Consider the following 14,875-nt stretch of genomic DNA (forward strand, 5'->3'; position numbering starts at 1 on the left):
ACAGATTTCATCATTATATTTGTTGTTTTTCAAAATCTAACCCTTTTTGATATTTGGCGCATATTTTTAGTTTTATATTGCGCTGCTATATCTAACCCTTTCATATACATTAATAATTCGCGTTGAGCTTTCTTTTATCAATAATTTTTATTATTTTTTTTAAATTACCATTACTTTCACTTCCAAAATTAGAATTAATCACTTCGTTCATTAAATATTGGCATACAAAATTTTGATTCATTTTTTATGGTCTAAAATGTCTTTAAATTACAATGTATAAGAAAGCTCTTGTTTGACATTGACTTCAACATACAATATCAAAAAAAAACTTAGTACATAGTATCCAATCGCAGTATTTTTTTTTGAGGGATTAATGAGTACCAAATCAACGGTACTACCTTAATTTTTAGCAACTGCAAATATAGATCAGTGAGAATAGTCATTATTAATTTTGTTGTTATAATAATAAAAAGCGGAAATAATTTTTTCTGTTTTTTTTTATAATTATTTGGTAAATGACATTTTCTTTATTTATTTTTCTTTTTTTTTTCTAATTTAATCGCATAATTTAATTATAATTAATAATTATAAATAATGTGTTGCTATTACAGTTACCCAAAAGGTATAACAAAAAAAAAAGAAAAAACAAAACACAAGCGGCATGTATCATTGCTACAATTATGATACACAATACAATTATTGTGCACAATTTCTGTGATCTCTTTGTTGTTTTATTTATATCACGTTCTAATAAAAGTATTTTTTTTTTCAACTTTCATCGCATAGACTTTCTGCAAGTTTTATATTATAACATGATTGAAAGGAAAAGAATAAATCCCATAAAATTTAAGCAGATAAACCAGTATTTTACTGCTGTAATAGTTAATTTTTATTGGAAAATTTACTTAGAAATAAAACGACCAAATATTGTTGACAATATGTACAAATACGTAAATTAAAAATTAAACTATTACATGACCCAAACATTCAATATACCGTTTAACAAAAAGTATACTCGGTTTCTAGAAATTTATATTTTATTCGTTTAATAAATACGAAAGAAAGAGGAATGTTGCTGTCACTTGTGTTTTCTTTTTTTTTTCTTGGTAATTTTTTTTCTTTTAACTAACGCCAATTGAAAATTTTTTTGAGTTTTTAATTAGTTTATTTTTGTTTATTTAATTCTCTCTTTTTCCTTTTATATCTATTTTATATTACTTGTTGAAATGGAAGAACCTAATCTCGAAATAGAAGGTTCCCTTTTAGGTGGAACAATTGGTTTATTCGGTGGTATTGGAGGTGGCACACCCCTAGCTACATTTCCAATTGTAGATCCCATTGCACCTGCACCAACATTACTGCTATTACTTCCTCCTACAGATATACCTAATGCTACTCCTCCGCCGCCGCCGCCGCCGCCGCCACCTCCTCCTCCTCCTCCTCCTCCTCCTCCTCCGCCACCACCACCTCCTCCTATAGACCCTGATATTGTTGTACTATTACTGATATTTAAACCTGTAACAATTGGTGTTGATGTAATAGCAGCTGTTGGAATATTATTTTGTAATAATTGTGATTGTTGCTGTTGCAGCTGTTGTTGTTGTGGCTGCTGATTTATCAATGTTCCTGCATTATTAATACTCGTATTATTGATATTTGTAGTAGTTGCAGATACTTGATTTTTACTATTTATTGCATTATTTGTTGTTAAGGGCTTAATATTTCCTACAAATGAATTTCCTATAAATGAATTTGATGTTGCGATTATTGTTGTTGAATTTATCGTTTCAACTTTTCCAGCAATTCCAATTCCACCCGTAACTCCACCCCCACTATTCGGTATTCCAACACCGGCTACTATATTACCTCCTCCTCCAATTCCCATTCCACTTATCACTCCACCTCCTGCTCCTCCTCCACCTCCGCCACCACCACCTCCTCCTCCTTCTCCTCCCCCTGTTCCTCCTCCTCTTCCTTCTCCTCCAACCCCTCCTGTTCCACAACCTCCTGTGCCAATACATCCTGTTCCACCGCCTCCTGTTCCAACTGCTGTTCCACCGATTGCAAATATTTTATTTTGAATAATCGGTTCAACTGTTGATGATGTAACCGTAGCAGCTAAGACACATGATGATGATGTATTTGTCAACATATTGCTTGCTTGATTATGGCTTAAATTTTGAATTTGTTGTTGTTGAGGCTGCTGTTGAACCTGCAGTTGTTGCTGTTGTAGTTGCTGTTGCTGCTGCTGTTGTTGCTGTTGTGGTTGCGATATAGGTGTGGGAACCTGTTTTCGAGGTGTTATCTACCAATTTTTTTTTTATTATAAGTTAGAAAATAGAATAACAATAAGGATATCGTATATTTCAATTCACAAACAATTAAAAATAAAATAAAAAATGAAACAAAAAAAATTTTGTTTTTTTTAGGGGAGATAAGGGGTTTAAAAAAAAAAGTGAAAATGTAATTTTGAAAAAAGTTTGAATTTTTTCTTATTTATAAGTATATATAAAAATAATTTAATCGTAATCATTAAGAAATTTCATTTATAATAATTGAAACAAAATAAAAAAATAAATAAATGTAAGAACAACAAAAAAAAATCCAATCACTAATAAAACAATAGAAAAATCAATTTAACTCAAAAATGAATGACTTGATTAAAAAAAGTTTTTAATTTTATGTACTTAAAAAAAAATATTTTTGAAACTTTGACTGTGTCAATGAAATTTACACAAGAGAAAGAGAGAGAGAGAGAGAGAGAAAGAGAGAATAGTGAACTTAATAAAGCTAATATAATTTAAAATCCTTTTTTACAAATAAGACCTAAAAATTAAAAAGGGTCCTCAGTTTTCTATATACATATATACATATGTATATTTCATATTAAACGATATCGGTGTTGGATAACGGTGAACAGACACGTAGACCTGCACACCAAAATGAAGAACATTCTCTTTTATTCTCTACTCCGTGCTTGCTCATTTAGACTTTCTTAAATAATAGCTCTAAATAAAATAGATATTGCCTAGTCGTGAGATGTGAAAAAGTAAGCTACAATATGTTTATATAATATGAAAGAAAAATATCATTAATAAATTTCAACAAGATAAAGATAAAGTACACATTTATATTTTTTTGTAATTGCATAATTAATTAATTACAAAAAATAAATTTAAAATTCTTTTAAATTAAATTATTGGGAAATATTTTTTTAATATTCCAAAAATGCACTTCATCTATACTTAGATGAGCAGTCCAGTTTGAAACGCAAAAAAACATTAGTTAGAAATAAATAAGATCGCCTTCAATGAAAAAAAGTGTTAAAAAATGTAAATGTATTTAAATGTATGGTGCGCTACTTAACTAAGTCTTAATCTACATAACATCTCTCTATTTTAACAAAAAAAAAGATATTTAATTTAAAAAAGCATTTTTTTATGCCATTTCCGACAGTATCATTTTTTGCCTGTATTTGCCACTCCGTGGGAACTTCGAATTTCTTGAGATATTATACAAATTTTCTATTCTCAATTGCAAATGTGATTTTTTTTTTTGAGAAAATAACAAAAGTTTTTTTGATTTTCTAATTTTTTTGAAAAGTTTTTGAGTGAAAAATGATTATTTTTTGATAAACAAAGAATAAAAATATTCAGTAACAAAAAAAAACTAAGTAAACGAATGAAAAACAAAACACAAAAAATGAAAAAAAAACAAAAGAAAATAAATAAAAATCCATGTTTGAGACAATGAGCTTTTTACCTTCGTAGCTGGTGAGTTAAAGCCACCAATTACAGTTGAATTTACAGATCTAGCAATACCAGTGGCTATAAATAAAAAACAATGAATGAAACAATAATATTTATGTAGAAAAAAAATTACACTAAACTAAAAAAAAAACAAAAAAAAAAAGAAAACACCAGAAACCAAAAGCAATATATTAAAAAAACAGAACAGAACTAAAAACCAAATAAAATAGAGGAAATAAGATAAAATTTATAATAAACAAGAAAACAGAAAAAATGAAGTAAAAAAATCAAAAGTTTTTAAATATATAAAAATATAAATTAAAGGAAAATAAACAACAAGAATTAACGAAGAGAAACAAAGTATTTTTTCTATTTTATACACTAAAATGAAAAAATTTTTGAGGCAAACATCCAAAAAATTGCAGATTTAACATCAGAATGTTTAATTTATTCAGTACAAATTTGAAATTTTATTTTGCTAAAAATAATTCAAGTTAACATTAGATCTACATTTCAGGGGGTAGATGCCTTAGTGTACGCTTTTTAATAGGTACATATTTGTAATATACAAGCAAAATTTTAACATTCATAATGCTCTATCAACAAGACACATAGTACAGCTCAGACCTATTATCTAAATAAATAAAAAAAACAAGAAAAAAAAATACCCTTCACATATTTACAATAAAATTTTAACTAATCTGTTAAAAAATTTCTTAAATAGGCCTCCTAAATATTTTTTGTCTATATTTGATGAAATGTATATGATATAATAATGTAGAAGATTATGTCACAAAAACTTATTTGTATACTTATACTATATTTTAAAAATTACATTTATACACTGTGCTATTAATACACAATTCAGTAATAAAAATTTATGAGGTGAATTATATATTAATGTAAAATTCTATTTCGTTCCAAAATTTTATGGTTTTGTATTGAATTTTTGTGCACCTTCTTTCCAAATTGCAGTAATCTCATATCAATAACACAATTTTGGTTGGCAATTGTTGAATTATGTAATGATGGAATATTATGGTTTTTAAGTTCAAGATTATATTATATAATGTATGAATGAGAACTATTGCTGAAATGTGTACTGCAATTTTATACTGTGAAATATTGTTTTCTCCCTCTCTTTGAAAAAAATTGTATGTATTTTGCATTGAAAATTAATTTGCAAAAAAATAATTACAAAATATCAAATAACGTTTAAAATGACATAAAACCTTCTATTATTTCTTCTATTTTTTTATAATTATTTTTATACAATTAAAAGTAAATTTGATAGATTTGTATTTGATTAGTGCGTATATATAAAGATGATTAAATCGGTCTAAAAGAAAAATTATTTTTTTTTTGTATTTGTTTTTTAATTTTGTACATTATAAACAAAAATAACTACATAAAAATAATTTTATATATATTCTGAAATATACTGTTTTTTACATAAATAAAAATTTATAACATGAGATTAATTTGTACAACATGAAAATCATAACGCAAGTTTATAATATGAGACCTACAGTATCCGAACCAGTTTACACAAATTGTGTAACTTTATTAACGTTCAAAAGAAAATTTTTCTTTTTTCTCATCTTTACAAAATCTGAATATCCGAATATTAAACTGTTTGGATACTAGTGCGTCTGCTCAATATGCATATTGAAAAATTTTTTAAAAGTTATCATCGAAAAAAAAATCAGTTAATTCAATAATAGTTTATAATTTCATATTATGTGTGCATTTTCATTTACATACGTAAATTTAAACAATAATTTGCAAATATAATATTGAAGGCATGAATAATAATTAACAAAAAATAAATAAAATCTACTCAAATCATGCTAAGCATTTAGTTGCAAAAAAAATAATTATATTTGTGGAGGACAGTGGAGGATCGGGAGCTGGAAATGAAAAAAAATGAGGATTAAAGATAAGAACTGTATAAAATTGAAAATCAATTGAATTAGTATCAAAACAACAAAATAAACAATTGAATTTAATCCGGGAAAAACCTTCCGCCCAATATTGTATAAGTTAAGTATTTTAAAATAGCAGATGTAATTTTGTTAAATAACAAAAAATGAAACTTAAATAAACTCCTGGATTAAGTGGATATTATATCACTACGATTTGAATCTGATATTCAAACTAGTAATTGTAGTGACACATTATCAAGAAACATAAATTTTGACACCCATATTCTAATTTTTCTTCTGAGATCAAAGAAAAATGTACAAACATATACAGGTATAGTAAATAACAAACAAGATAAGAACCAAAAATAAATTATTCTTATTGTGTTTGAATTTGCCAATTTCATATTTTTCAAAACAAATAAATAAAAATTTGTAAAAATAGAACAGAATTATTGAATTTCTAAATCATACAATTTTGGATGCAATGACTGTTTTTTATTTTAATGAAAACCCTAATTTTTATTGCTGTATTTTAAGCTGTTTAACATCACTGCCAAAATATAACATTCTGAGAAAGACAGGGGCGGCCTTATTTTAAGTGCGGTATTTTTACCTACTATTTTTTAATATTATATATGGTATTAAAAATATAATGTTTGGTCACAACATTTCATCACGGAAAACTACTCCTGTGTTGCGTTTTCACCTTAAATAAAACGAAAATTTGATGAGAATATTAAAATAAAAGAATATAGCTAAACAAAAACTACTATGAAAAACATTTAATAATAAAAATAAATGCGCCATATAACGATTAAATATGTTAAAATGGTTTTTATTTTTATCACCAATATTACGGAGCAAAAGTTTGAATAATTCATTAAGATTACAAAAGAAAAAAAAATGCAATACAATTGTAACTGAAATTTTTTGCAATATAGTAGGGAACTGCTTATATTATATACAATTCAGCATAAACATGAATCCCTTAAATATTAAAGTAATATTAATTGCTAAATTGACTTTTAAATACCTAAAGCATTACTGCTAGGAACTAAGAAATGCAAAAAAAAAATGCAAAATATTAAAAAAAAAAAATTAATAGAAGAACAGAGAAAAAACAATGTAAGATTTGAAAAGAAATTTAAAAAAAATTGTCTACGTTATTTGGATCAGATCTGCTTTTAATAAAAAATGTGTGCTCCTTCTTCTACATCTTATATATATACACGCATACATAAACACATATACATACACATATACGTGGTGTCCATATACTCAATGGTATTCCCGAAGTAGGGTGATAAAATGACTTCAAATGAACAAAATAAAACCTAGTGACATTTTACTTTTTGGGTCCCCCTTCTCCAACTTTGAGACCCCATACCTCGAGAAGGAGGGTCCAAAAAGTAAAATGTCACTTGTTTTTTTCTATTCGTCTGAAATCATTCTATCATCTTGCTTAGGGAATACCATTCAGTTTCGGGCAGCCTATATATATATATGTATATATATATATATATATATATATATATATATATATATATATATATATATATATACAGGATATCTATATATATTTATATATGTAGAAACTCAATATGATATATGTGATATATGTGATATATGTATATATATATATATATATATATATATATATACATATATACATATATATTTGAGATATATATACATCTATTATATATATACTTAACACTTACTTGGACCAGAAACTGGTACACTTGATACAGTAGCAGTTGGCTGAACAATTTTGGCTACATCAATAACTGAAGATGGATTTCTAATTTCGCCCGCTGAATTATTTTTCATATTTAAATAAAAATCAACCACAACGAAAACTTTTTAATAATAGATTATAGATTATATTACTTTTAAAACTAAAAAAAATGATTTTTTATAATTTTAGAATAATAAATTCTAAATATTTTATAACATGTGTGAATCGTTGTTTTATTAAAGCTAATATTTTCAACTATGAAACTACAATATTGTTTAATTTCAAAACTTCGGTTTTTCAATTAATAATACTGGACTAAATTTGTGATACAATTTTTGTCATGTATAAAAATTTATTAATAGAAGAAATAAATATTCAAAGATTTAATTAAGTACATTAAAATATTAAATATTAATATTATTATGCTATTAATATTAGTTCATACAAATGAACCTATACGTGGCTTTTGTGACCAGAAAATATCAAACTCGTGCATTTAAAATTTTAATCTTTTTAAATTGTTAGTGTTATACTATCGTTTTGGTTGTAGAAAAAAATTTATTTTCAAAAACTTCGGTTTTTTCGAGTAAAATAAAAAGCATAATATATAAACGTATTTAAAATAAGTTAATGTCTTAAGGCAGCCGTAGGCAAAGTGGGCCAATTATTCTGCTTGCAAGAAAAAATTATATTCGATTGCGACAATTAAAATTTTTCAAAAAATTTTAAGAACTCAATCATAGATAATAGCTATAGGTACATAAAATTCCATACAAATTTATTTGTTAAAACAAAGCCATCAATTAAGTCAATTTCTTCTGTCATTTCTTCTTGTAAGTAGGTAATGTACTACTTATATATTTACCCACAGCCCACAAAAGTTTGCCAACGGTTGTCTTATGGGAACCTTTTAATTTCAGCTAGTTTTGATTAGCATAAGATTATATCTTTAATAACTTTAAGTATAATAAATTTTCGCTCCTTCATTGCTTATTATGTCGGCTATTTTCTTAATTCTTAGGCTTTATCCAATAACATATATGTATATATATGTAGGTACGTAATATTCAATAGAAACATTAGTTCCATACAAACTTTAAAATAAAATATATAAAAAAATTACTTACTTGGAATGGGTATTGAACGAATTTTTGTTGAAATAACTTGTCCTACTGCTGGTATATGAACACTTCTCAATTGAGCTAATTCTATTTCAAGTTCTTTTATTCTAAAAATTTAAGAAAAAAAATATGTAGAAAATTCAAAGCAAGAATTTATACTTGTGCTAAAACCTTTTTTCTTCTTTAGCCAAATTAAATGTAAATAATTTTCGCTCTTGTTCAAATTGTGAGGCTTGTCTTTCTAATTCAGCTTCCATTCTTAACGATTTTTTTGTTTCTTCTTCTAAACCATCAGCCATTGAATCCTTTTGTTGTTTTTCTTCACTTAATATTTGCGCTAAATCTTCAGAACGTTTCCTTTCCTCTATATATTTCATTATAATTTTTTTTCTTTCAGCTAATAATAGTAATACGATTTGCTTTTGACGGCCTCTTTCAAAATCAAATTGTTCTTGAACTTTTTTTAAGTCTTTTTCCAATTTTTTACGTTGTGTACGTTCACTTTCTAGTTCCTGCTTTAACTTAGTTCTTTCTATTTCTAAACCATATGTTATATCATCACCTTGTGCTGTATCATGCTCATGTTTCCGTTTTTCATCTTCCAATTCTTGCCTCATTTTTTGATTATTGTCTAATGAATCCTTTAATGTACTAACCATTTTTGCTTGTGTTGAACGTTGCTTTGTTACCATTTTATATAATGATTCCATTTGCTGTTCAATAATAGCCCGTAATTCCATTTCACCTTGTATTGCTGTTACCGAAGACTGTCGACTAACTAAATGACCAGCTGATGCCATTTTATCACGAAATAATGCTGCATGAGGATCATTTAGTAAAATTTTTGGTTGATTTCTTAAATTATGTATTAATTGTTTAACACGTTCGTTGCGTAATGTAGCAATAACAACATCTCTTGCTTGCAATTCACCTTCTAAACGACACAGCATATTTAATAATTCTGTCTTTGTAAATTGTTCGGAACGCAACTGAAATAATTACATAACATAAAAAAGAAAAATGTATAAAAATCTTTAAATACATCATAAATACATTCATAAAAACAATGTTATTTTTTAATTATTTCCATCTTTTTATACTTATAATTTAGGCATTAAATTAAAAGGAATAATAGACTTTCTTTTGTCTATAGAATTATAATATTAAATAAATTTACTTTTGTTTAAATAAATATTACCTTTTGATTAGGATAAGGTACTTTAATCGTCATATAATCTTTTTGATCATTAATTTTGATATTATTGCTGTGATCATTTAATATATCAATACCATGAATACCACCACCTCCAGAACCAATAAACTTAACGGTACCATTATCAATTTCATAAGGATCCGTGTTATTTTCTATAAAAAAACGAACTACATATTAATTTTATTCCTTAAAAAAAAGCTTTAAAAGAAGTATAATTATAAACACAATTTTCCTCTTAACGAAATCTACTTTCCCAGAACATCATGCCTTACTTTCATTTGAAAGTAAGAGGCATAAAATTTTTGTGCTGATGTTTTAAAATTTAAAAAATGCCAATAAAAGATTGTGTGGAAATTGATCAAAGAATTATCCCTGAAATTCTTTGCTACCATAATTGAAATTGTATACTCTTATAAGTAGTAATAGGGTGGTATACCTATACCACCTAACCATTATAATATTAACGCACTTTCTAAATTCATATAATTAAAAATATTCAGAATATCTACATTATTTTTTAAAAAAGAGTTTCTAAAATGTAAAAACAGACAATAAATTATAATATTGTACCCAAATATGTAAACATGTACTAACCAAATATTTTAGAATTTTCATATGAATTTGATATTTCTCCAATACTATCTCCACCAGTAGCAGCTAATCCAAGACCAATTCCACCGCCGCCTCCTCCTCCGAGACTTCCATTTTCATTAATTTCTGCTACTGATGTTGATGATGATGATGATGTTGTTGTTGATGATGTTACTGGTGACGATGATGACTGATGATGAGGTTCCATTTATTACACAAAAAACTTTTTATATACAATTTTAAAATATAAATTTTTTTATTGATTTTTTTTTTTTTTAATTTTAATTATTTCCTCTTTCTCCAAAAAAAAATCCCTCAAATTTTTTTTTAAATTTCAATAGTTGATTTTGACAAAAAAAAATTACAAAAAAAATTCTAACAACAATCTTCTCTTTTGTATCCGTATCTTTTTATTGTGTTGTGTTGTTGTTGTTATTCTGGATATTCTTTTGTAGTATTGTAGTATTGTGCATATGCAGTGCGGGGAGTTCTAAAAAGAAAAAAAAATGTAGAAAAATTTTATAAAATTATGATGAAACAAACAAACACACACACCACCTTGTATAAGTTATTTAAATTCTCTATAAAAAAACAAAAATAAAAACTTAATGTTTATTTCTACATTTTAATCAAAATTTTTTCTAAACATTTTTTTTTCCTATAAAAAATTTTAAGTTTTTTCTCTAAATTGTAAAGTACATACAGGTAAGAGGTAGTTATGTAGGTGTCTCTGTTTTTGTATGGAGAAAAAAAAACATAAAAATTTATTAAATGTGTGTACCTCTTCTTATTTCTGTTTTTTTTCTATTTTTTCTTTGTTTTTGTAATGAGGGAAACTCAGATCAATTTTCCAAAAAAAAAAACACACCCCAAAAATCTTTTTCAACTTATTAACCGCGCGAATTCTTTTTTCTCATCGCATATTAAAAATAGGTAATTAAATAGAGGAAATACACATGTAAATAACAAATTCAAATACACACCGCCGATGACAGGCGTCAATATCTAAAACTGGCAATTCTACTAAAAAAAGTAGAAAACGAATCAAATCTTTTTATTAGTATACAGGGTGATTTACAAAGATTTAAAGCAAATACCATTGGTTAGGATCAAAAATGAATTAACTTTTGTTCCGGACTAGGTGCCAAACCTCAAGGGTTTCCGAGTCACGAATTTTCTGCTTTTCCAATTTTTTTTAATTATAATTTCGATTCCGAATAAGATAGGAGTTTCAAACAACCAGAACCTAGTAAAGGACTTAAACGTTTTTTTTTTTAAAACCTAGTAAAGAACTTTAAATGACCGGTTACCTGATTTTGTATTTTGTGAACTTTCGGAGACCAAGCTTTCGAACTTTAGGAAAAATTAAATTTTTCCCTTTTTTAATTTTTTTAGTTATTTTTTTGGGTAATTTTGTACGAAATTTTTTGAAAATTTTACAGAATTTTGTTCAGCTGCTTGCACTACAAATAAAATTCATGTATATCAAAACTTAAAAAAAAAAATGCAAAAATGGACAAAAAGAAAAGAAAAACTTTGATCAAAATTTTCTTCTGTTTTCTATTCTTTTTTCTTAACACCAAAAAACTCCATAAAAAAAGGAATTTTATCCTTTTGTTTCTTTTGATTTTTTTATTGAATTTTTGCTTATCTTTTTTAATTAATTTTCAAAATACAATTGAAAAATTATAAATTGTCAAAATAAGAATTTTTGATTGAATTTATGTTACTTTGACAACACTTTCCACAAACACACAGTATTATTTTATAAAACTACATGAATTTGACGGATACAAAAAAGAAATGGAACCGCACACACACACAAATTCAAATAAAAAAAAGAGAAAAATTTGCGACACGGAAAATATTTCACACTTTTTTCTGAAACAGAAAAAATTATTTTTTCTGCTTTTTAAAGAAAGAAAAAATTTCAAATTTGCACACTTAATTATTTTTTTCTTTTTTTTATTTTTATTAACAAAATATATGTGATACTACCAAAACGCTCTTATATTGGAATTGGAACGTTAAAAAAAATTTAATTTTCTTTCATATTATGTGTGTGTACATTTTACATTTTAAAAAGAGGAAAACAGAAATTGACTAAAAAAAATACCGCTTTTTTTATATAATTTTTATCTCTATTCTTCTCTTTCTTTTCTAATTCTTTCGTTTTTCGTTCTTTTCTTTTTCACTTGGTCGCCACACGCCTCCGTTTACCGCTGAACACTACAAGCATAAGGTCCTTTTCACTCTTGCAGTTTTGCTCATTGCGTATGCCTGAAACAGTATTGCCGTTTTTAACGGAATTCCAATTAGTGAATCGACAATTTTCAGCGAAATTTCATAACTTTTTTTGGCTTTAGCTTTCTTTATTCAAATTTTTATTTTTTAATCTGCTTTATTTCTACACTGTACATTAAAAAATATATTCTTTCTTCTATGTACACATATTGTGTATTTCAAATAGAATTTGAAATTAAATAAAACCGGATAATCTGTCGGAAAAGTAGGCGATTATTTAAAAATAGAAAAAAGCCATACATATTTCTTACATTATAGTATGCACCATTTTTTTTCTCTTATTTGTATAATTTTGATTCAAAGTATAATACAATATTGAATATTTTTGTAGTCCCCTAATAAGTATTACCGTTTCTTTTTTTGTCTAACTGCCCATTTTCTGAATTTTCTTGTAAATAGCTTCAGTTAGATAAAGAATTTAACTGGCATAATGTGCATGTATTATGAATGGTACATTACTGATTTTAAAATTTTTATCTATTCTTAAAATCAAATATGGTATTCTAAAAACACAATTTCTATTTTATATTATTTATTGTATTGTTATAAAAAAAAAAACAATATTTTTATGTTATATTTCTGCTTAATATTGCACTCTAGTTTAATGTGAATCCTTCAAAATCCAATAGGTATAAAAATGAAAACACAAAAACAGAAAATTTTCTGTCTTCTTTTTGTTTACCTCAAAAAAAGAAGACAGAAAATTCACAACTATGAAAATACAAATTTAGTTTCCAGGAAGAAGGAACAAGACGTAATATGAAAATTTAAGTGATAAAAGAAGACATGACCAGAATGGAAATATGAATTGCAGCTAAAAAAAAATCCTTTTTTGTAGCTATCAGCAGCAGAATATTAAAAAATATTTTGGCAATACTGTTCTGGATTGTTTAAATAATCTGGTGGGCCTTTTTTGCCAAACTTTTTTTGATAAATTATATATTCTTTTCATTTCAATACACTATTAACGAATACGCATAGAAAAATAAAAGAAAGGAAGGAAACACTATATAACATCGAGCATGTTTACACAAATTTTTAAATTACAAAAAAAGAAAGTACTCAACCATTTCTATGTACCAGATAAGGTTGTTTTGTCAATTGTAAAATCGCAAAATTTCTTCACAAATCGAATTTTCCAAAAAAAGAAAACTAAAAAAACAATTGTACTGTAAAGGTTTTAATAAAAAAAATGTAACTGCATTATCATGAATTGTGTCAGCAGTTGTCGTACGTCAACGTGTAAACATACCTTATAAACGTTGCGTTTATAAACTATACTAATTTGTGTAGTCTAAGAAAACCATAAAATGAAAGCTGTCAAAAAAATGAGTATATCAATTCACGCATATAATATATATGTAGGTATCCATCATAATATCGGTTATCGATATGGTTCGCGTTATAAAAATCACATCAGCTCTAATACAAATTTGGCAAAAAAAATTTTTATGTTAAAATATTTTTCAAAATAAAATAATAAATCCAAAAAACACATGTTTAAACTCAAAATCAAGATTTTAAAATTTTGTAAATTAAAAACAAAGAAAGAAATTTGGCCAAAATTTTATTTGCTGTTATTTAAAAATTTAAGATTAAAACTACAATAAACTGTAATTAATATTGCTTGTCAGACTGAAAAATATATGATATTGCTGACCGCTGTTCAAAACTTTCCCAAAAAATTAATGCTCCCTATTTTACTATGAAAAATCTGGCATTAAATCTGATAAGAGTAGAGTTTACATATAGATTTTTCAACAGACTCAAATTAAATACCATGATTTTATCGTATATGCAAACAATAATTGGGTAAAAAGAAAAAATTTTCATTTCAACATAAATAACTATCAATTCTGGATTATGTAAATCAAAAATTTCGACGTTCTATTAGGAAACTAAATATTTTTAAATCGCGTTAGGAACAGACAGACATGTAATTTTTAGTTTTGCAAGAATAAATTATAGCAGAAAATATCAAAAATTTTTTGTCATGAAGTAGCGTTAGCATGCGTTTCCTAGTAAATTGGTCAAAATATTTTCTTGTAAACTTTGGAAAAAAGGTAAAAAGGTGCAAAAAATTCCAATTTTAAAAAACGTCAGTAGTTACCTTAAAACTTTTAAACTTTAATTTTAAAGATATTTTTGTACGTAAAATTTAAAAATTTTATTTTGAAATTTTCTACAAAAATATAACCAAAAAATCATCATTTTGAAGATAAATCTTCACTTTT

The 14,875-nt window shown here is 25.8% G+C and overlaps 1 protein-coding gene across 1 annotated transcript; it reads right to left on the reverse strand.

The window, feature by feature from the left end:
* Positions 1-479: 479 nt before the first annotated feature.
* On the reverse strand, positions 480-11,588 carry LOC129614709 (keratin, type II cytoskeletal 1). The gene is made up of 8 exons (XM_055529549.1): positions 11,119-11,588; positions 10,341-10,827; positions 9,732-9,898; positions 8,705-9,522; positions 8,540-8,640; positions 7,396-7,488; positions 3,763-3,827; positions 480-2,305 (listed from the first exon to the last, which is right to left on the reverse strand). Exons 2-8 carry the CDS (start codon positions 10,543-10,545, stop codon positions 1,205-1,207), a joined length of 2,550 nt encoding a protein of 849 aa, XP_055385524.1. The 5' UTR covers positions 10,546-10,827; positions 11,119-11,588; the 3' UTR covers positions 480-1,204.
* Positions 11,589-14,875: the final 3,287 nt, after the last annotated feature.

Source organism: Condylostylus longicornis, unplaced genomic scaffold (assembly GCF_029603195.1).
Source record: "Condylostylus longicornis isolate FDR11 unplaced genomic scaffold, ASM2960319v2 ptg000116l, whole genome shotgun sequence".
Classification (NCBI taxonomy): Eukaryota; Metazoa; Arthropoda; class Insecta; order Diptera; family Dolichopodidae; genus Condylostylus; species Condylostylus longicornis.